The sequence below is a fragment of the Elephas maximus genome, chromosome 1 (genome assembly GCF_024166365.1).
Source record: "Elephas maximus indicus isolate mEleMax1 chromosome 1, mEleMax1 primary haplotype, whole genome shotgun sequence".
NCBI classification, from domain to species: domain Eukaryota; kingdom Metazoa; phylum Chordata; class Mammalia; order Proboscidea; family Elephantidae; genus Elephas; species Elephas maximus.
The window spans coordinates 118715383-118739744 of record NC_064819.1 but is presented as its reverse complement, the minus strand read 5'-3'; the positions used below and the strand labels follow the sequence as shown (position 1 = coordinate 118739744).

At 40.9% G+C, this 24362-nt stretch overlaps 1 protein-coding gene across 3 annotated transcripts in view; it reads left to right on the top strand.

Moving 5' to 3' along the window:
• Positions 1-24362, top strand: part of ELOVL5 (ELOVL fatty acid elongase 5) — a 103010-nt gene that overhangs the window by 51787 nt on the left and 26861 nt on the right. For 2 of the 3 annotated variants that reach the window (XM_049894440.1, XM_049894429.1), the window contains exon 2: positions 22926-22991. In XM_049894440.1, coding sequence (XP_049750397.1) covers positions 22934-22991 — 58 coding nt within the window. In that variant the 5' untranslated portion in view covers positions 22926-22933. Of the gene's footprint in view, positions 1-5494; positions 5570-22925; positions 22992-24362 lie in introns of all 3 variants that reach the window. The other variant, XM_049894420.1, reaches the window with a different exon arrangement.

Here is a 24362-nt window from a genome sequence, read left to right as displayed (position 1 = left end):
TTGCAAGATTGGTTTGATGCTGGGACAAATTAGGCCAGGGTTAAGGCCATTTTATTCTATTAAACCTTGGCTAGCTTACCTGATTACTTACTGGGCATTTTGCTAATCTAGTTTTCCTTTCAGTGTGACTTAATTCTTAGATAATTGGTCACTTGTCATCATGAGGAGTTTTATGACCTAGATAAGAGTTGATTGACTCTAAATGAAAGCTGCTGGGTTGTATGCCATTTATTTATTCCTGATTGTGGTGACTGAGCCAAAACATTTAGGCAAGAGGACTCTTTGGGGTTTCTCATTTGTGTCCTGTGAAATCCATATGAAATTTCTCTTGAGCTAGTCAAAATGTTTTTCTAACCACTCACTCAGTGTCTCCACATGGGATTGGAAAAATCAAGCTGTTTTATGCTGCTTTATTGACAATAATACTAATGACATAAAGTAAAATTGGCTGACTCGGCTACTAATGAGCAAAAATGGCCTATCATCTGTAAAATGTTGTGTACACAATTAAAAGGCCAACTGGAAGCATCTTCTTAAAGTTCTTAAATACATAAAACATTTGGATTTTTTTAAAAAGATAGTTTTATGAGCTGCTCTCACTACAGCTGAATTTACTGTTGTTTTACGGGGCTCCTTTGCAATTGGACTTGTAGATTCAGTTTTTATAAAAACAGCCCATGTCCCTAGACAAGATAGAATGCTTGAACTGTGCTTTTTAAAATCTCTTTTTTGTTCTTAAGGATCGCTATTGTTTATGTAAGACCTAATGCTTCTAAGAGGTTTGAATAAATGGGAAGTAGATTTAGCTCCTTGTTTTGAGGAAGAATTTTTGTGGAATGCTGACAATCCCATTTCCTAATAACTTGAGAGGAAGACTGACTCTTAACATAAATGACCAATTAACAAATGCGAGCTTATATTCACAAATTACTCCTTTAGAAAACAGGACACAGAATTTATTGTTAATTTTTCTGTTACAGGACTTACTGAGAAATGACTTATTTACATAAAGTTTTAATGTATATATTCAATGCTCATTTTTTCTAGCCATTGAGATTTCTGTATGTTTTTAAGATACCCAAAGAGTGTTTTATATAAGACTGATTTAGTTAAAAACTGCTGAATTATCTAGTGAGTGGGACATTAATTGGTAAAAATGTTTTGGAAAGAAATTTTGCAGTATATATTAAGAACCTTTGACCTAATGGGCTAATTTCTGAGAATCTCACCCAAGTAAATAACTGAATCTTACAGGAAAAAAATGCTTTATGTGTGAAGATGTTCATTGCAATATCTGGATAGTGAAAACAGACTAAACAACTAATACAGAAATAAAGCACATTTATATAAATATTACTCCCAAACTAAAATTGGTTCGTGAAGAAAATAATTGCTAGAATGTCAAAATGCAAGATTCCAAGTATATGCTTTTTTAAGGCATAGGGAAAAAAAGTAGAATATGTGTAATTGTAGCCAACATTTATGCAGCACTTTGCGCAGATCTCCATGCTAAGCACGCTATGTGAACCATCTTAGCTGATTAGATAAGCGTTATTGTTATCCCCATTTGGAGGCAGGAGGACTGAAGCTTTCTGAAATTAATTTGCTCAAGATCACTCCACTTGTAAGTGGTAGAGAGGGAAAACGGATTCTTCCATGCTCTTGATTGCTCTTTGCTTTCTACTTTAAGACAAAACAACAAATACTCTGCTCTAATTTCCAAATGTTGTACAATAAGCATATCCTTTTTTACATTTACGGTAACTTAAGGTGTCAGTAGAGCATGCCAAAACCAAACCCCTTGTGGTTGAGTTGATTTTGACTCATAGCGACCCTATAGGGAAGAATAGAATTGCCCCACAGGGTTTCCAAGGCTGTAATCTTGACGGAAGGGGACTGCCACATCTTTTTTCTGCAGAGCAGCTGATGGGTTCAAACCACTGACCTTTTGGTTCGCAGCTGAGCGCTTAACCATCGTGCCACTAGGGCTCTTTCAGTAGTGCATAAAAAACCAAACCAATTGCCATTGAGTCGATTCTGATTCATAGTGACCCTATAGGACAGAGTAGAACTACCCCATAGGGTTTCCAAGGAGCAGCTGGTGGATTCAAACCGCCAACCTTTTGGTTACCAGCTATAGCTCTTAACCACTGTGCCACCAGGGCTCAGACTCTGAAGTCAGTTGGCCTGGGTTTGAATCCTGGCTCTGCCACTGCTAGCTGTGTGACCTTGGATGAATGGCTTAATTGTTCTCCTTGCCTCAGTATACTCATCGATGAAAGGCAGGTATTAATAGTACCTCCCTGGTGGTGGAGTGGTTAAATGCTTGCTGCTTACCAGAAGATCGGTGGTTGGAACCCCTTAGCTGCTGTGCAGAAGAAAAAACCTGACATCTACTTCTGTAAAGCTTACAACTTAGGAAACCCTATGGGGCAGTTCTGCTCTGTCCTATAGGGTCACTATGAGTTGAAAACAGAAACCTTGGTGGCGTAGTGGTTAACCAAAAAGTTGGCAGTTCGAATCTACCCGGTGTTCTTTGGAAACTGTATGGGGGCAGTTCTGCTCTGTTCTATGGGGTCACTGTGAGTGGGAATTGAGTGGACTGCAAGGGGTTTAAGGGAGTTGAAAAGGACTCAGCTGGCACCTAACAACAACAGTATAACATTGTTTCTGTGTAAAATAGTTTTCCAAAGGTCAGATGACTGACTAATATACAAATAACATCTGAAACACAACGCTTTCATAAAGTGGAGATACATGCTTTGATAACTTGAAAGAAAGTGATTCACCTTAGAGATGAAGTTTTTAAAAAGTAACCATTTTCTTTCAATTCTGTATACAGTTATTTCCTTCTCGTCTTAAATAGAAAACTACCTCTCCCTTCTCCAGCCTGGTGGCATGTATTGTCCATGTATATGAAAAATATCATTGGAAAAAAACAGTAATACATTTTAAACATGTCAGTGTTCTGTAGTCCCATTGCTTTTTTTAGTACATTGTTTTCATTTCATTCTGCGTGGGAAGGTAATAGCTTTTCTGAATCAAAGTAGGGTATTATGTAGCATGCCCCCCATCATTTAAGTTGTCTTTCAAGAATACATGTGTGTTTGAGTTATTGTTTCATTTGTGCTGAATTTCTGTGTTTTGATACGAGCTGAAAATGTGGGTCCCAACTGGATGACAGATTTCTGAGCTTAAGGGAAAGAACCACGTTTTCTCTCCCTACCACCTACCTCAGTACCTTAAACACGTTTGGTGCTCAATAAAGTCCTGTTGTTAAACGATGATAACATGTACCTTACAATCTAAATTTTTCTTTTCTAGAATTTTTACCTGATTGAATTCTCCAGGAAAGTTTTTTTTTTTTTTTTTAATTCTACACAGGTATTTATTCTCTTTTTTCCTTAACTCTCAGTTTTGGGCCTGTTAGTGTCCCTTTTTTGGTGTTATGGCTATCTGTAGTTGGCCACCTAATTGACTTCATGTTAGTAGATTACTGGCTTCCCTTTCTTCATTTTGTTACAGCAAAATGGCTTTTATGACACTCTGGAGTTGAATATTGGTACTTGGGGAGAATTGAAATGAAGGGAAAAATCTGGTTATTAGCCAGTCAGAATATTCAGTTACATTTATATGACTTGCTGAAATAATCGCAGTGCCATTAAAATATAATCACTTAGGACCTAATTCACGGTACTTCACCTTTAATGGTTATCAAGGGGGTTTTACAGACAGTAGCACATTTCCTGAATGTGCCCTTGGTTACCAACCCCAGGACATGTCAACACTCTCCCTTCTCCACCTTGGGTTCTCTATTACCAGCTTTCCTGTCCCTTCCTGGCTTCTAGTCCTTATAATGCAGTAAGCTTTTACTAATAGTTTTTGTTATCAAGAAAATCTAGAATCTGACAGCCCCAAACTATTGATATCTAAAAAGTTTTCTATGTTCCATTTATGAGAACAGAGTGTGGCAAGGAAACTTAACTGATGGTAGGAACTTATTATATAAAACCATAAAGTCAGGGTAGATTTAGAGATTGTTCCCAATTATCTGTGCCTTCTCTTATACAGAACTGTAAAATGAGATTTGGCATTTATAATTCTGTCTCTGAAACACTTCAAGATCACAGAATGCATCTGAATCATTAAAGGTAAAGTTTTATCCAGGAAGGTTTTGTTTGATATGTTTCATGACTGTCCTTACTCTTTGAAAACTGGTCTCTCTGAGATGTATGCTCCCTTGAAGTAAATCAGAACATTAGACTGATCAAAACAGTGTCCTTATTGTCTGAGTAGTCACAACAAATAAAAGTTTAATGGGAAGCTAAGTTAGACTGCTGTGAAAATTAAAAGCAGTTGAAACACCGGCATTTTAGGTAAAGGGTTAAGCTTTTTAAGAATGAAATCGTAGCTCAAACTTTTTCTTTCTGTTCACCAGAAACCTTTCTATATAGAACGGTTACAGAACGCCAAAAAGTTGCAACCATGTGTGATTGGGTTGGGAGGTGTTGGTTGAAATTTTTTAAAAATCAAAAGCTTAGTCTCATTGGTTGGTTTGTTTCCTTCACTTATGTGAATCTTTTTTAAAAATCAAACTTTTTATTTTGCGATAATTACAGACTCACATGCCATTGAGGGGAATAATAGCTCCGAAGAACTCTTTACCCAGTTTCCCCCAATGGTAATATCTTACAGAAGTGTAGTACGATGTTACAACCAGGATATTGGCACTGGCACGGTCAGGCTGCGGAACATTTCCATCAGCACAAGGATACCTTGTGCTCTCCTTTTATATCCACACCCACTCCCCTCCTTCCCACCTCTAACCCCTGGCAACTAATAATCTTTTCTCTATCTCTGTAATTTTGTCATTTCAAAAAAGTTACGTAAATGGATTGGCTTATTTTTACTCAGCATACATCTCTGGAGATTAATCCAAGTTGTTGTATGCATCAATAGTTTGTTCCTTTTTATTACTGAGTAGTATTGCATGTTGCGTTATGTTCCGTATTTTGTTGAACCATTCACCAGTTGAAGGATATCGTGGTTGTTGCCAGTTTTTGGCTGTTATTAATAAAGCTGCTGTGAACATTCGTGTACATGTTTTTATGTGAACATAAGTTTTTATTTCTTTGGGAAAAATGCCCAATAACTTAATTTTAGTAGTGGCATAATATTTAATTATATGGCTATACCATAATTTATTTAGGTGGTTACTTCTAGATGGATATTTAAAGTTTCTCCCCCCAGCTTTTCCGCCGTTACAGATATCACTGATGACAGTCTTACAGGCAAATCTTAATATCCATCTCCATTTCTTTTTATGGCCTATTAGCATTCCCCTGTATGAGTATATCACAATTTGTTTATCCAGTTACCAGTTTATGGGCATTTGTGTTGTTCCCACTTTTCAGCTATTATAAATAATGCTGCTATGGACATTTGTGTACGGTATTTGTGTGGACTTACGTTTTCGTTTCTCTTGGATACCTAGGAGTGGAATCCTGGCTCATGTGGTGGACTCTATTTCACTTTTTGAGGAACTGCCAAACTGCTGTCCACAACACATGTAAGATGTGACAGTCCCATTAGCAATGCATGAGGGTTCCAGTTTCTCCATCTCCTCACTAAACTTGTTATTATCCATCATTTTGATCATAGCCATCCTAGTGGGTGTTGCACAGATCTTTTGGAAAGAGAAAGGGCTAGAGCTCTTTGGGTGATTCTGCCCTTGCTGGTAGATGGCCTTCCTGACCTGGCAGGCATGATAACCACAGGAGCACTGCCATCTTGCAGTTCCTGTTGGTTACAGCTGACGCTGGGATTCTGTAGAAGAGGAGAATATTATGTACCTGTGTACCTGTCCTGCCAGAGTTCCCTGCTTGGTGGGCAGTTCCATGAGGAGCTCACCCAGCCATTCCTCTAGCCCTTTGAACCACCAGAGTGTCTGTCTGCTGAGGCCCCAGGGGAGTACTGGTGTCCTTTGTGGACTGAGTTGCTATTTTGAATTGGAAGCTTGCAGAAATTCCTAAGTTGAAAAATGTTCATACTGGTACGTAGCTTAGGAGCAGTGATTGTTTTAGGTTTACTCTTTTCACGGAAAAAAGAAAAGCCAGCCTTTCTTAGTACTGTGAGACGAGTAGACGAGGGAGGTTTGTGATTTTCACTTTAGTAGGTGACATTTCAAAATTCATTACATATCATAAGCTGCCAAAATAATAGCTTTAAAATGTACTTTAAAAATTAAACTATGTGGTGATTTGCAAAGAGCACAAATTTTGGATATAGTGGGATGACCAGCTCCACCAGGTTACCTGGGACTTTCCTGATTTTAGGACTGCAAGTCCTGTATCCTGAGAAGCTCCTGAGTCCTAACAAACCGAGACCCTAAGTCATGCAGACCTGGAAATTAACTAAATGGCTTTGTTTGTTGAGTAACTTTGATGAACTCACTTAAAATCTCTAAATTTTAGCCTTCTCATTTGGAAAACGGGAGTAATTTCTTATTTAGTCTTTGAAAAGCTGGGCACACAATAAACTCATTGCTGCCAAGTCAGTTCTGGCTCGTGGCAACCCCATGTATGGCAGAGTAGAACTGTGCTCCATATAGTTTTCGGAGGCTGATCACAGGCCTGTCTTCCAAGGTGTCTCTGGGTGGGTTTGAACCTCTGACCTTTTGGTTGGTAGTTGAGTGCTTAACTGTTTGCACCACCAAGGGACTCCTGGGCACATAATAGGTACTCAGTAAAGTCAGCAGTTTGAATCCACCAGGTGCTTCTTGGTTTCCTTTGTGGTTACCTTAATATTTACCCCTTTTTCTGAGTTTAAACCAATCTTGTATTTCTTTATATTGCCTTGACTTCCTGTCCATATGAAATACCTGTGCATTTTTTAGTCCCTCTTTTTTATTTTAACATTGTCATCTTTTACATAATGACGTCTCTGTTTCCCTGTTTTCCGTGTTTTAGCTTTATTTTTGTGATTTCCCTGTCTGGGTTGATATCTGGTTGCTCTGTTCTGTGTTCTCTCTTGGGTTGTTATATGATGTTACTGATTTTCTAAACGGAGGACTCCCTTTAGTATTTCTTGTAATTTTGGTTTGTTGTTTGCAAATTCCATAAACTTCTGTTTATCTGGAAATGTCCTAATTTTGCCTTCATATTTGAGAGACAGTTTTGCTGGATATATAATCCTTGGCTGGCATTTTTTTCCTTCAAGTCTTTGTGTATGTCATCCCATTGTCTTCTTGCCTGCATGGTTTCTGCTGAGTAGTCCGAGCTTAGTCTTATTGACTCTCCTCTGTAGATGACTTTTCATTTCTCTAGCCACTCATAAAATTCTTTCTTTATCTTTGGTTTTGGCAAGTTTGATTATAGTATGTCTTGGTGACTTTCTTTTGGGATCTACCTTGTGTGGGGTTGGATGAGCATCTTGGATAGATACCTTCTCATCTTTCACAATATCAGGGAAGTTTTCTGCCAATAAATCTTCAACAATTCCCTTTGTATTTTCTGTTTTACCCCCTGTTCTGGTACTCCAATCACTTGTCGGTTATTCCTTTTGATAGAGTCCCACGTAATTCCTAGGGTTTCTTCATTTTTTAAAATTCTTTTATCTGATTTTTTCCTCAAATATGTTGGTGTCAAGTGCTTTATCTTCACTCTTACTAATTCTGACTTCCATTGCCTCAATTCTGCTCCTGTGACTTTCTATCAAGTTGTCTAATTCTGAAATTTTATAGTTAATTTTTTTTTTGTCTCTCTATGGATTCTTGCAGCCCGTTAAATTTGTCATTATGCTCTTCTCTAATCTTCTTAAGTTCCTCTCTTGCTTTGTCTATGTGCTCCTTGGCTTGTTCTGCATTTTGCCTGATCCCATTCCTGATCTCTTGAAGAGTTCTGTATATTAATCTTTTGTATTCTACTCCAGTAATTCCAGGAAATTCTCTTCATCTGGAAGATTTCTTGACTCTTTGTTTTGGGAGCTGGCTGAAGCCATCATGGTCTACCTCTTTATGTGATTTGATACCAACTGTGGTCTTCGAGCCATCAATAAGTTAGTGTATTTATTTATGTTTGCTCACTGTGTCCTAGCTTCTTGTTTTGGTTTGTTTTGATATGCCCAAATAGACTGCTCATGTGAGCTAGTTTGATTATTGATGCCTTTGAAGCTCTGACATCCTGTCACCAGATGGTTAGAGCTGTTACTGGGTATGTGAGCCTAGGAGTCCGTTTACTTTTCTTGTAGGGATTCAGGTCAGGTGTCCAGGTAGTCGGTCACCAAGTATGTGGTATAGGCTCTCACCTACAGTCCTAGATGGGCAGGGTTAATTGGTGTAGGCACAGGTATCTGGCTGCAGTAGGGGGTCACATGCTGAGCAAGACAGGGCTGACAGTCACCCCTGAGTGTCTGTGAGGAAAGCATGTCCCTGTTCCCTAGAGCATGTAGGTGGGTGGGTTTTGCAGCCGGACTATGGGCACCCAGTGCTGTTGGCTGTAAGGACTGGAAGTCACCACTTATTCTTTGACCCCTGTGGCTGGATAGGTGGTGTAGGTGGAGCTACCAGTCCTCAGGCCCCTGATGTGGGTAGGTGAGGATCCTGCCTAATAGGCAGAGTGGTGTCAGATGTCACGAATCTGCCTCTCCACCATATACCTGATAGAGTTGAGGTTAGACTTCAGTTATATGTCCTGTTGTACTGTGTTACTGAGGGCCTACGCTGTTGAAATGGGCCCACACAGGTCTATGCCAGGGTGAAAGACATTCAAAGTCAATGGACCCCTTATGCCTGTGCCTAGGCAAAGGAGCTGTTTCTACCTTGAGTTCCCGGCTTAGGGGAGCTGGCAGATTATTTTTTCTATTTGTTAATTTGTTCCCTCTCTAAGGCTGGGAGAATGGCTCAGAGCGTGTGACGGGTCCTACATCTAGCCCAGGGGATGTGGCAGTCTCTGAAGCCGGCTCGGACTCAGTGCAGAGTGGGAAGGGGCGGGTAAACGAGAGAGGTTTTTCCCACAGGGGTGTTTTTTTGATTCGCTTGCTTGGTAGATTAGACACACGTACTTTTGCCAAATGAGCACTGCTTTTCACTGATTCTGGAGACATGAGTGGACTCTCCGCCACCCGGTCTTTCCTGATGTGGAAAATGTGTCCCGAACGCCACTGCTTCCCTCACTGTGCTTGTGCCAGCTGATCCATTCTGTGGGGTGCTGGTTCCTATTGGTTCAGGTCTGGCAGCCCCTCACTGTTTCTAAACCATCTCTCTCTCCCCCTGCCACTCAGTCAACTTTGCCTTTGATGTTCAGGGCTCCTAGATTATCATATATGATAGATTCACTTGTTTTTTTGAGTCTTTGTTATAAGAGGGACCACCGGAGGCATCTGACTGCTCCATCATCTTGGCCCTGCCAGTGTACCAGGTGCTCCTTGGAATCTCTATGGGGCAGTTCTACTCTGTCCTGCAGGGTCGCTTTGAGTTGGAATTGACTCGACAGCTACGGGTTTGTTTTTTAGCCTGCCAACCTTCAGGCTAGTAATAAAAGTGTTGTATTGTTTTCATAACCAGATTCTATATTTTAAATAACCTAAGCCTTTTCATTTCACTTTCCAGTTCCTATTAGATCAGGAGGGAGCATAAAGTAAATAGACCAAAAGAGAAGTTTATTTATCAGGGCCATGCTTATAATGGGTGCCTTGATTATGTATAGTAACTAGAAGGAAAGTTTTGGGGGGAAAGGAGAGTAGTTGACTTTTAAGAACCTCTGTTAGCCCAACCCTGCTGACCTTGCCAACTTCTAAGCCTTTACTCTTTTGCTGAGTAACAAATTACACTCAAATGTAGCAATTTAAACCAGCATTTATTATTTCACACAGTTTCTGAGGGCTAGGAATCCCAGAGAGGTTTAGCTGGGTGGTTCTGACTTGGGACTTTTTATGAGGTTTCGGTCAGGGCTGCAGTCATCTAAAGCTGACTGAGGCCAGAGGATTGCTTCTAAGCTCACTCACATGGCCATTACCAAAAGGCCTTAATTGCTTGCCACGTTGGCCTCTCCAAAGAGCTGCTCATGACATGGCAGCAGACTTCCCCCAGAGCTAGTGATCCTAGAGACAGAGACATATACCAACCGACCAAGATGGAAGCTACAGTGTCTTTTATAAGCCACACTTTCCTTTTGGCTACCATACCTAATCTCAGAAGTAACACACCATCACTGTTGCTGTATTCTGTTGGTCACACAAAACCCTGGTTCACTGTGAGAGAGGAGTACATAAGGGTGTGAGTACTAAAAGGAAGGGATCGTTGGTGGCCACCTTAGAGGTTGCCTTCTACAGATAACACATTCACTGGACCTTTGAGCTCATCTAGTGCAGGTAATGAAACTAATAGTAAGTGACTCGGTTTAGGACTGAGCTGAGTTTAAGACTTAGCCCACACCTCTTAGCCATAGGACTTAGCCCACATCTCTTAGCCAGTGTCTAGGCTCTTCCAGTTTCCCACCTTGCCTCCTGCAAGGAGTGTAGACAATTGGCTGTAGGCAAAGGTGTGCCATGATTTTTAATGGCATCAACCAGTGGGTTCAGTCTGGGTCACTGAGCAGCATTCCACAGTGCCCCAGTTCAGTGTGGTTAAACACAGTTACTAAATACCTTCTGTGTGCCAAACTGGGGATTACAAAGAACAAGATAATTATGTTCCCTGCCCTCACTGAGCTTTACACACTTGGCATTAGGGTCTCCTCTACTGACAGTGGTGTTCATTACAGTGACATTCCGGAATGGAGAAAGAGCTTACACCACTTAATGTGTGCTAATTGTGATATGTGCTGTGTAACACAGTGTTTGAAAGATAAGAGAACTGATCTCTAACTTGATGGGGCTTTATTTCAGTTTGAGAGATGGCTTGAAAGGAGATGATTTTTTTTTTTCTTTTTTTTCCTTTCCCGATACAGGGAATTGTAACAGAATTTATTGGAATGAAAAAGTTTGTCCTCGAGACCCCCGCCCTGGTCTCGACTCTGTCAGTGTCATACAATATGTGGACACTGCCTGGTTGACAAAACTTCAAGAGCTGCAGGGGATTTCATTAGCGGGCAGAAATCCAATTTATTATATATACAGCCGTGGTTCCCAAACCTGGCTACTTATCAGAACCACTAAGGAACTGTTCAGAAAGAAGAATTTTCAGCCTGTAGACTATTGAAGGAAATCCTGGTGGCATAGTGGTTAAGAGCTACGGCTGCTAACCAAAAAGGTCAGCAGTTCGAATCCACCAGGCGCTCCTTGGAAACCATATAGGGCAGTTCTACTCTGTCCTACAGGATCGCTGTGAGTCGGAATCGACTCGATGGCAGCGGGTTTGGTTTGGTGTAGACTGTTGAATCGGTGGGGCTCAGGAATCTGTGCTTAGAAGAGCTCCTAGGTGGTTCTGAGATGGGGCCAGATTTGAGACCCCATGAATATGAGACCAGTCAAATCTGTCAGGCACAATTCCAGGCTCTCTGGAGATACAGTGGGAACATGAGAGGCTCTGCCCTCAAAGCCTAGAGCCTGATGGGGGTTTGTGGACAAATGAACAGATAATTACAGTATAACCAATAATTATAACACTTAAAAAACAAACCTGTAATTTTATCACTGACTGAGATACAGGGCAGGTGATGATGGAAAATGAAAATGAGGGCAAAGAGGTTTGCTTCCCATTTTCTGTCATCTTCTCATCTAGGTCTTAAGTACAGAGGTTTCTAAGGCCCCTGTTACCAAGCATCTCAGGTAAACATAGCTGATTTTTTTAACTTGATAACATTATTTAAAATTAATTCTATACCTTAATCTCATGGTGAAGCTGTATGAACTCAAACAATACAAACACATATTGTCACCATCCTTAATAATAAATAGATGCAGATACTCCCATGAGAGGCTCCTTGGGGCATTTTAAGAGCAGTGGGCCATGGGGTAAGAGACTCGGCATTAAATCTTGGTTCCACCACTTACCAGCTCTGGGACCTTTAGCAACTCAGTCACCTCCACAGTTGTGCTAAATTAATACACTTATTGGGTAACTACCATGTGGTAGTTGCCAGGAGTACAAAAATGGCATATCAGATACAGACGTATTTCTGCTCTGTGCTAATAATGGTGTAGACACTTCCCTCTTCCACTCACGGAGAAGTCATTGACTAACATTCTATTTAATATTCCAGAGGGTTGTATCTAGAGACTCTTATGAATTCCCAGATTCACAAATACCATTGTGGAACGCCATTCCATCCAAAGCAGAAAATAACAGAGCTGTTAGATGGGATTGTGGGCAAGTTGCCCTGTATAGACTTTGTAAGGATCTCCAGTTTACAGCTTAGCAAGACTGTATCACAAGCATTGAATGTGAAATTAGCAGATGCCAGAGACCTTTGTAATGCTGATGATAATACAAACAGTTTTGCAGGACTTGCTATATGCCATGCACTATTCTAAGCATTTTACATATATTAACTTATTTAATCACATGAGGAAGGTACCATTAATCAGTCATTTTACAGATGAGAAAACTAAGGCACAGAAAGATAAATTTGCCCACGGTCACACAGCTAATAAGTGGTAGAGCAAGAATTTGAAAACAGGCTGTCTGGCTCCAGAGTTGCTTCAGAGTTGGTGTTACCCAACAGTGATTGACCCATTGGTGCCTTTATACATTTTTTCTACAGGAATCATATCTGTCATTGTCATTTTCCTAACAAGCAGAATGCTGCTTGGCACATAGTAAAAAAAAAAAAAAAAATAGTAGGCATTTATTAAATATTTATTAACGCGGTGAGTCAGCTACAATTCAGATGCCTGGTAGGGTGAAGGCCAGTCATACTGAGAATCACTGGGAGCACAAAAATAAAGCCAGTCACAGGAACGATCTGACCCCGACACTCTGTGGACCTTTTACTTGCTTCCCACAGCTTTGTGGGATTATTAGTTACTGTCAGCAAAGCTCTTTGTGAGAGCCAAGTTCTAAGTCCATCTGCAGCAATCTGGCTGTTACCATCCAGCGGGGAGCATTCTGTGCGGGGATTAGCGTTATCTTTTTCCAAATGACCGAGTGTGTGCGTCACCCAAGGAGAAGTTGGTGATCACCAGTTCTTGTTCTTCTAGCTTCAGACAAAGATTAAGGTAATGAAACTCCACAGGAGTAATTTTCTACCATAGTGAACCCCTCTCCAAATGCATGTGTGGATAACTGCATTGGTGTATGGGTCCTTATCCTAAAGGTTAAACCCTGTTAAGAGCTGGGTGAAGAACTTTGAACTTGATTGTACACTCTGTCCTTTAGCTGTGAATAAGAATTTCTCTGACTGAAATACAGTGGAGGTGATGATGGGATATAAAAATAAATTTCTAAGATCATTATTAATACTCCCTTTTCCCTCTGCTGAAAAAATTATCTACCTTGATGGGTTTCTGAGATAAGTATATTTGTGTATTGCCTTAAGACTAGAAAAATGCATCTCTTTCTGAGTGGGGAGTAAATTCGTTTGAATGTTTAAGAAGCGTGTATGTGTATATGTTACTGTTTGGGTGTTTTTTGTTTCATGCCTTTTGAATGCCTTTACAGATCATTTAATAGACAAGAGTATATAGCGTCTGTTAGAGCTCTGCTAGTGTTATTTGCGTAAAAATATGGTAACTGGTGACAACCAAAGAGCAAGCGATGAGGGCTTCTCTTTTAACCTGTCTAATCTTATTTTTTGTACCAGGGAAAGCTGATTTTGCAACGCTTTTTAATTCCTCCCCCCCCAAAAAATTTTTTTCCCGTTATACCAGGATAAGGTCGTTAACCTTCTTTAACCGTGGAGCTGATCTGTAACCGTAGTTTGTTGTACAAATTGATGCCTTAATTTTGCAGTTAGTTATCCAGGACCCCAAACAGAGTTTTGTTCTTTTTGTACTATTTATGATGTATAGTATACAAAAGAATGGCTCTATCAGAGTATTAACAGGAGTTTGTTTGTTACTCCCTTAGAATGGAAGTATGGGAATTCTATGGAGGAAAAAAGAGTAAGCGTAGATTCGTGAATGGTCAAAATGACAGTACACAATCAGGTACCACCAGTGATCTGGCAGGTATTTTTCTTGAGCCCAGTTTTAATCCAGAGTTATTCAATTTAAATGCCAACATTCTAGAGGGACGCTGTCGTCAGTTTACTTTCATATCTGAAAGCCTTTTAGAACTTGGATGTTCTTTCCTTTTATGGTCTTGATAACAGTGTTTCGTATTTTAACGTTTCAGAGCAAGACGTGGTGGTTTTCCTCCTTTTGTATAGGAGCTGATTTTCCCAACCTAGGAAAAAAGCTTTCTAAACTCCAGAAACAGCACTGTGACTACCAAAGTAAAGCACCATTTAATTTTTGTATGCTGTTGGCACCCAACTTGAAGAATGTTCCCATGCTTACTTAACACAATTTGACTGTTAACCCAGTAACCCAGTGCCATCGAGTCGATTTTGTTAAAAAGAGTGAATGTGCATGAGAGGAGAGAAAATGGAAGGAAATTGCATCCTGGCCTCTGGCAGCTCATTGTAAGCTCAGCTCAGTAAACTCATTTTTGGGTGAACCATGACAATTCAGAATAAAGCAGGATATGATGAGGAGGTTGCGCTAGATGATAGTTAAACGTGTTCAAAAAAAAAAAAAAACAATTTTAAACCAAAAGGAATTAGTTTTGACTGATTTCACAGAAAGAGCGGGCTTTCAAAGCAAGCTGACTGCTGCTACCTGCTACTATTACCTTAAAAAAAAAATTATGTTGCCGTCAAGTCGATTTTGACTCATAGCAACCCTATAGAGCAGAGCAGAACTGCCCCATAGGATTTCCAAGGAGTGTCTGGTGGATTCGAACTGCTGACCTTTTGGTTAGCAGCCAAGCTCTTAACCACTACACCACCAGGGCTCCACCATTACCTTAGCAGTAAGAAAAACCAAGCATTGACCGTAAAGGTGTTTACTGCCAGCATAACTTTAGAGTCAGAAAGCAGCCAGGTTGTGGGTTTATGAAATTAATTTTTTTTACTATAACTAATGTATCAGCTCTCTTTACTCTACAAAAAAAAAAAAAAAAAAAACCTTAATGCATCTTTTAAAATAAATTTGCCTTAAGATCCCAGTACTTTTTTGTTTGCTGACCAGCTTTCTTGCTTTTTCCTGTTCTAGATATTAATGGCTAAGGTTATTGGCATTTACACTCTCTGATGAGATGAATACTTCATCTTGGGACTTGTGATGAAAGCAGCTTACTGTGTCGTCATCTCTCATTAACTCCAGCAACCTTCTTCCAATGTTGCAATCCCCCCCGCCCCCCTCCCCTCATTCTTTCATATCTTATTGTCTCTCTTGGGAGCTAAGTGGAAAGGAAGAGGGGGACTGGTTCACTGTAAGGCTTATCGTAGCATTGTCTGGCAGACCTGCTTCCAGCAACTCTGTTTGATATTAGATCAAAGTGTACACTAATACTTACTTAGCCTCACACAGATGATTCACCTGGGTGTACTGCTCCTTGCGGGGAGCTAATGAGTAGAAAAAAAAAAAATTTTTTTTTTTTTTTAAAATGAGTAGACAGATGGATTTTCCACACAAGCAGGGCTGTCTTGGTGACATTGAGTTTTTGCTTTTGTTCTGTTGGTGTCTGTATTTCCTGTTCTGGTGGTTCCCATCTCTCTCCTGAATTCAAGCCTAAGGGTCACCTCAGTCCTAAAACATGAGTACATGTGGCGGGAACCTGCCCAGGGACACATAACTAATAAATGGTGGGGGCTGATTCAGATGAAGGTGTGCTGAACTCCCTCACACACACAGGCCAATACTCCTTTAAGGTGTGTCTAAATCAGATCATTTATAAAGGGGAGGGTGGTGGTGGTTCAGTGGTAGAGTTCTTGGCCGTTCACGCTGGAGATGCAGCTTTAACTCCTGGCCGTTGCACCTCAGGCACAACCAACAGTCGTCTAACAGTGGAGGCTTGTGTGTTGCTGTGATACTGGACAGGTTGCAACCGAACTTTCTGACTGAGACAGACTAGAAAGAAAAGCCTGGTAATCTACTTCTGAAAATCAGCCAGTGAAGTCCTGTGGATCCCATTGTGCATGAGGTTGCCATGAGTCAGGGGCTGACTAGGTGGCAGGTAACAATAATAATTTATAAGGGAACAGCCAGCCCCAGTTTTCTCATCATAGTGAGATACTTAAAATGAGGCACAATTATTATACAGTTGCATGGTTACCAAAAACACTCCAGAATTTTATCGTCGGAAGTTGCTTCCAACTAAACAATGTCTTTTGGGAAATCTGTATAAAAGAGGAATTCTTAAAAATCTGTTTTGATAGGCCTGCCTCTGTTTTCTGCCCTCACCCTGTTTTCGTTGTCATCATTTTCTGTGAGTGGCTCTTACATTAGTGAACAGCTTTGGGATAATGTGTGTGTTTGGGATTTTCTTTAATGGGTCCTATGACTTCTTGTTGTGACCTGTGATTTGAGGAAGCCTCACAGGTTGGGTGGGGGTCAGAGACTCCTGGTTGAAGAGGATGGGGAAGTGATGCTTTGACTGAGTGCCAGGATGGTCTGACTCCTGGGAAATGCTAACCAGCCCTTTGCAGTCACCCCTCTTGCAGAAGGACGCTGTTTTCCTGTCATTGTGTGGGGAACCAGCCAGATCAAAGAATAGCTTATTATTTTGCAGTATTAGGGCCAAAGCTCCTCTTCCATGGGGCCCAGTGCCTGGGCTTGGTCCGTGCTAGTACAATTGTACAGAGCAGCTGTGTTCCCACTTGGCCCAGCCTGTCCAAGCTGCCTCTAGAGTGACTGGGGTAATTTAGAAGTGATGTCACTCACTGGCCCATGTGCAGCTTGGAAGATGGCCACAGACCCAGCAGCGTGGCTGGACACCTGTGCAAAGTGGGTCATGCACATTCCCATTCCCATAATTCCAGGCCACTAGGCAAAGTGTCATGGGTTTTGCAGGGCCCTGTGCCTCCCATTCCTTTAGAAAAGTACAAAAGAGAATGGCTCAGCCCACAGGCCACTCAGCAAGTGTCCAATTTACCCAGTGGGGTGGGCTGGCCCAGCCTGGCAGTGAAGAATTCATTTGCTGAGACCTTTTGTACTGTTCATGTGGCACAGCGGATGAGGCTCAGCAAGAGAGATGAAAATGAAAAGGGCACGTTGCTGGCAGGCGCCTACAGCCAGGAGAGGGAAGGAACCAAGGGAGCTGTGTCAGGGTGAGCAGTTAAGGAATTGGCAGCTTCTCCTGCTCCCCACCTATTGGCCACGTGCTCTTTCCAAGATTCACCAAGTGACTGACCTCCGTGGACCCCTGCTGAGCAAGGCCTGCGAAGCGGTGGGGAGTGGAGGAGGACAGAATGTGCTTCCTTGTTGCTGCCCACTCGTCCCTCCGGCCTCTAGCCCTTGAACATGAGAAGCGCAACCTGGCCCCAAGGCCATTATGCTAACCTGTCCCTCTCACTGAAGTGCCCTTTCTCTTGATAGACATAACTTTGTCATGGCTTGGTTTCTCAATTCAGGTTTCTACTCTGTTGTCCCCTTCCCTGGGTGGCCTTCTCTAACTACATTTTCTAAAATAAACCCTGGTCTATGATTCCATCCCCTTCATGCTGCTTTATTTTTTCATGCTGGTGGTTATTCTGCATATTGTGTGTGTGCGTGTGTTTATATCTGTAACTAAATTATATGTTTATGGTCTTTCTCCCCAAGTCTGGATTTGTTTTGTTCCCTGCTGTATCCCCCAGGGCCTACAACAGTGTCTGATAGGTAGTAGGAACTTGGTAAATGCATGGTATGAATGAAAAAGTGAATGCGTGGAATGCTAGATATATGGCTGGCTAGACAAGAGCATGACCTTGTGCTGATAAATAAAGTACACCTTTGGTGCAAATGTCTCTTAGTAACCTGTTCAGAAACAAACAGCTCTGTCTGAGAAGGTTACTGTACATGTCTAGTTGTAGGCATGGTAGGGGGAGAGTTTGGGAAAAGTATCTGACGTGTCAGAGTCCAGGCCTGTGATTCATGGATCAGGACTCTACTGATTAGGGGCCCGTTTTCCAGGGGCCACCACCTCCTGTCCTTTTTCCCTTTTTAACTTAGATGTTTCAGGAACAGTGAGCAACTCTTTGAAAAATTGTGATTTTCCACATCTGTTCCCTTTAGAGACTGTTTTGCTAGTTATTTCTTATGTTCCTAAGTTTGATTGTGGAAAGTTCTGCGAACCTGAGGGAAGGATTCTCAGGCTGAGAAGCGATGTAGTCTAAGAACAGATGTATCGTTATTTACAGAGTCACCTCTTGCAGGTGCTTTTGTGGAAAAGAAACTCCATTTTATGAAGACTAAAGAGTGTTCCTATGCCTTCTAGCTTCCGAGGGGCCTCTATTTAAGATGGGTTTAGACTTTTCATTCAGGACAGATGGCTTGTAACAGAATTCCTCAGCATCTCCAAATAGAAAATTCTACAAGCTCTCTTGGTAGCCTGCTGCTGGGTTCGGTACTCTTGGACTGAAATTTTACCTTATGTTTAATCAAGCTGCTTTTCTGTTGCTGTGATGTGTTAGCCTAGATTCTCAGGTTGGACTATGTCCTAGGCATTGTTGTCCTTGTAGTAATAGGTCATTTATAACAATTCCTGAGCCTCCTTTTTTTCCAGGTCTGCTAATGTTCGCCCCCACCCTCCTACCCGCACCGCACAGGTCTGTTTTCTGTCATTTTTAATCATTTCCTCTACTCTTGTTTCTAGCTTATCCACATCCTCCTTACATAAAAGCCCAAACTGGTTACAGACCTCTGAAGGGCCTCTTACTTAAAAAATAGAATGATCCCCTTATGACTTTTCTTAGGTGTGTTCCTGATGATATATCCCAGAACAATGTTATTTGAATTTTTTTGCCACCTGGTATTAAACGTGTGGATGCATCTTGATTTAGTATGCATCATTCTAATATCTACTCAATTTGCAAACTTTAAAAAAAAAATTTACTGCTTTTGGCTCCTTCCCCCATTGTGAATCTGCAGTTTATTCTAGTTCACCAAGTATGCTCCTTTGCATTTATCCCTATTTAGCAGTACTTTGCACACAGTAGGTACTTGGTGTTTGTGTATGGAATTAGTACATTCATTTCACCCTTGTATTCCATGTGTAGATAAGGTCTCAATTTGACAAGTTTCCTTCTGCCAAGATGTTACCAGCTCTCCCAGCCTTCTCTTGTTGCCCTCTATGGGTGTTAAGACATAGGAGTAGGCATTTTGGCTTGTCACCATGTCTAGGAGGCTCACTGATAGCATTTAGTGGACAGAGGCCAGGGATGGTTTACGATCCACAGTGCACAGGACAATGACTGGTTCCACTAGGAATGCCAGCAGTGCCTCTGCTGAGAAGCACGGATGGCCATCGATGGTTGAAAGTACTCATTGGGGACTTGATCCTGTGGCAAACACACAGTAGGAAACATTTATTGAGGGCTTGCTACGTGCCAGGCACTGCTCTGAAGGCTTTATGTATATCAACTCATTTGTTCTTAATAACCTTAGAGGCAATTACTTTACTGTGTACCACATTTTACAGATAAGAAATTAAGGCGCAGAGAGTTTGAATAATTTGCCCAAAGTTGCACCGCTAATAAGTAGAAAAAATGGGCTCGATTCAAACCAAAGTTGTCTGATAAGGATCCCAGCATGAACCACTTTATCATCTGCCAGTGTAATTATGCTTCTATACCTGCTCTTAGCCCCTTCATGCTTGATGCCCAATTAGCATATTTTCCATGTGGCCCATTAGTAAGTTACATACCCATCAAGTAATAGCAGAATTTAGATTTAAAATGTCTCAGAGCAAGGTCAGTCTTTCCCCGCAAGACAGCTTGTCCATCAGTAATTGAGTACAGGAGACGTAGCCTTTACAGCCTCTTTCCTGCTTGAGCTGTGGCCTTACTGGCTTTTGATTGGTTGTTTGGGACGTGAGAAATGGGAATCTTGTGCCCTGTATGTACATGGCCTACCACACATCATGTTGTCCTTGTGAGGTGCCACTGAGTTGCTTCCAACTCAGTGACCTTATGTACGATGGAACAAAACACTGGCCTGTTCTGCGCCATCCTCACAATTGTTGCGATGCTTGAGACCATCATTGCAGCCACTGTATCAGTCCATCTTGTTGAGGGTCTCCCTCTCTTTTGCTGACCTTCTACTTTACCAAGCATGATGTCCTTTTGCAGGGACTGGTCCCTGCAGATAACATGTCCAGGGTACGTGCGTAAGACAAAGTTTCGCCATCCTCCCTTCGAAGGAGCACTCTGGGTGTACTTCCAAGACGGTACACTCATAATACGTGAAGTTAAATTGTGTCAGTGTGATTTAGATTTCATAACAACATGATGGTTGTCTTCTAAAACTTTGATCTTCTAGATGTTTTAAAAGAGATGATGAAAAAATAAAGTTATTTTTTAAATCGCAGGGTTTTTAACAGCCTTTAATAATAGGTAGACAGCACTTATTTTTTTTGTGGAATCCATTTTCAGAGGAATTCTATTTAGGAAATGCAAAGTTAAGCCCATTCTCTTCAGCACCAGGGTTTTCTAGAATTTCCATCCCCTGAAGGAGATTTAGTTTGAGGGGGGAAAATGGCTCAGCACCAGAATGGTTTTAGGAATACAGTATGTTAAGGCACTATTTAACTGTTGAATTTCGAAGTGACCTTGTTGCCAAGGTTGTGTAACCACTGAGGAACAAAGATGGTGTACCTAGTTGTAGGCACTTGAATTTGTGAGAGCTACGTATCTACCGCCATGTCAGTCCTTGGCCAGAGACGGAGAGCAGTGAAGCCAGTGCCTTCTTAGTTTCCAGCCGTGGGTTGAGGAAGTCAGTATGCTTTCTGATATCCACCTCCAACCCCACACCCCTTGGGGCAGGAAAGATGTCAGAACAGAACTCCCCATAGCTACTGCTTTCAAAGTGTCATTGATGACTCCTCCTGCCTCTGTCTCACAGCCTGGCTGGATTGATTTAATTGTAACCACCAACCAAAAAAAAAACCAAACCTGTTGCCATCGAGTTGATTCCAACTCACAGCTACTGTATAGGACACAGGTAGAACTGCCCCATATGGTTTCCAAGGAGCACCTGGTAGATTCGAACTGCTGACCTATTGGCTAGCAACGTAGCTCTTAACCACTACACCACCAGTGTTTCCATAACCACCAGGGCCATTCAATAATTTCACGAATAAGGTAGTTTATCCTGAAAACTAGCAAGAGAATATATAAGCTTCAGTGCAGCAACTGGTTAATGGCCCTGAAATTTGAAAATATATGCCTCTTAACTTTAATATGGAAGATCTAGTCAGTAGTTAACAGTTAAAGAGATACAAAACAAAACAAAAAACGAGATGCCAGTTTTCTCCTGTCGGATACTGGGAGTGATTAACATAGATAAAACCCATTATTGGTGATTTAAGTTCACAGGCATTCTCGTACACGGCTCGTGGGAGTGTAGATTGCTGTAGCCCTACCAAAAACCAGTTGCCATCAAGTTAACTCTGACTTGTGGTGAACCAGTGTGCATCAGAGTAGAACTGTGTTCCGTAGAATTTTCAATGGTTGGGTTTTTTTTTTTTTTCCCAGAAGTGGATTGCCACGCCTTTCTTCCAAGGCGCCTCTGGATTGTATAGAGCTTTCAGCGAACGGCTGAAATGAATTAAAATGCGTTTGCACCACCCAGAGACTCCGCTGCAGCCCTGTCAGAACAATTCGATGTAGTGCCTCTAAGCATTTAAATATTTAAAATACATGGTCCAGTAACTTTGCGACTAGAAAATACATTCCCACAAGAAAGATACTCATTTGAGCATTATCTTAAATGGGAAAGGGGGATGGGACGTAGTGAACTATAGAATCTTAGAAGATTGAGGTAAATCCGTAACTGCTTATTTGAAACAATCTCCAAGGTGTTTTATTAAATGGAAACAAGCAATATGTATACTTCTGTATATAACAGCATTTTTCTAAGTTTTTTTACAGCAACACTCCCCCCAGTAAGAATATATTTTGTGTGACAACCAAGTACCTTATGCTTAAAAATACGATCCAAGTAAACTAGTGCTTTATGAAACAATATTTATTCTCACTAAGAGCAGAGCACTCTGATTCTCTATTATGATCACCTTGTTTATTTTTTAATGCTATGTTGACTTGCTGCTCCACTAATGGGTTGCAATCCATAATTGTAAAATGACTTTCATGGCCTTCTTCGTGTTCAAAAGAGGGAAAAATCTCTGAAAGTATATCCATAAGATGTTAACGTTAGGGTCCATCTGATGGTGGGGTTTAGAGACTGCGGTTGGAGGGAAGTGATGAGATTTTGTCCTTTTTTTTCCTTTCCATTTTTAATATTTGAATTTTTTTATTGTGGACATGGCAGCGTTTTAAATAAATAGTAAAAGTGACAAGCAAAGAAAAATGTCTTTTCATAGTAGCATTCTGTTCCCTGATTGATAAGGCTTTTCCTGTCTTTGTCATCTTACCTCAAATTTCCTTTCTTGCTCAGACAGAATCTTCTCCTGTCTGCCACTTTCAGTCCAGTTCCATTCTTCTCACCACTGAGATTTCAGCTTCACAAAAAGACTTTTTATGGAGTTGAGAAATGATGTTCCGAAAACTGGTACTTCATTATAAAGTGAATTCACGAGATTGTGTCTTTGCTTTTTTTTTTTTTGTCTTTGCTTTTGATAGCACATAGGTTGCTTTTGTAAGTTTAAAACTTTGTTATTATTGTTTTTTAGCCTTGCCCATAGCATATTGTGTGAAAAGAATGTGTTCTTGTTCTTTTATTAAAAAAAGTACTGTATGAAAAATATTTTTGAGTAGGGACTGATCAATGTCTTTTTTTCTTAATAGGTTTTAAAATGGAACATTTTGATGCATCACTAAGTACTTATTTCAAGGCATTGCTAGGCCCCCGAGGTAAGGTGGTTTCTGGTTTTGCTTACCTTTTTCTCCTCTTTTTATAGCCACTTATAAATATTGCATGAAGGAATTCTAGAAAATGCTAGCACTTTCTATGTTAAGGTAAAACTTCATCCTAAATACCAAGAACTTGGAGCTCTCTGACAGTCGTTCAAATTGTGCAGTGTCCCCTGGCTATTGTAACAGAGACACAGCTGCTAAGATCCTCTCCCGACTTTATCTGGAGATCAGATTATGCTGTAAAGCTTGTAGCCTGCGAGTACTACAGTTTCACCGTTATCGGTGGTGGTATGCCTTCAGTTCTTGTGAGTCTGTAGCTAAAAGTGGTTTCCAAAATGTACTACTGCAGTTGAAGTTTGAAACTCTTCCCCTTTTACAGTGTTAAGGACTTTCTAATGTCCTTTCAGCTTGTGTCATGTCAAAGAGTAAATGTACACACCTGAACTCGCTTTTTATACTTGTCTTAACCTATTGTTAACCTTTTAGAAAAGTGAATCAGCTCCATTTTGCCTTCTTCTAATGTTAATATCTATAAAGAAGAAAGTTTTAGGTTCGCAGAAAGATTGTACAAATGATTTAAACAGAGGAAATGTTCTCAGTTTCACTTATGATTTTTAAAAGATACTTCATCTGTTAGTATGGCAGAGATTAAATAATCTGTTTGATGCCATCTTTGCCAGTAGTGAAGGTGTGAGGGAAGAGTCTAAATTGGTACAGCCTCTCTGGAGGGTGGTTGTGCCTTCTATTGAAATTCACATGCTTTTTGATCCAGCTATTCCACTCCTAAGACTTTATCCTAGAGCTAACCTTGATTGTGCAAAGATATGTTTAAGGATGCTCATTGTAGCATTGTTTTTCAAGACTGGAAGTAATCTAGATGCCCATCAATAGGGGATAGGTTAAATAAATTAGTGTACAACCATTGAAAAGAATGAGTTAGATCTATTTGTATGTGCTTGTATCAGGATGATGCCTTACTTCAGCTGTAAGGGACAGAAAATCCAACTTGAAATGGTTGAAAATCCAACTTGAAATGGTTGAGACAATAATAAAAATTATTAGCTTACATTACAAGGTAGAGCAACTCCTGAGTTACTTCAGAGCTCTTAAAGGTCAACAACGACCCCTGTTCTTGTCATTCTCTTTACCATCCTCAGCATCTTTGTCCTCAGAATAGGTTCTTCCATCTTCCCTGGTTACAGGATGGCTGCAGCCACTCCAGGCACCACATTCATAGGAAGAGGAAGAAATCTGTTCATTTGCATGGCTTTAAGAAGAAGGGAACTCTTCCCAAAAGCCCTTTCACTGTTATTCCCTGAAAGCTCAGTGACTAGAATTGCTTCACGTGCCCAGGTTTGAACCAGACGT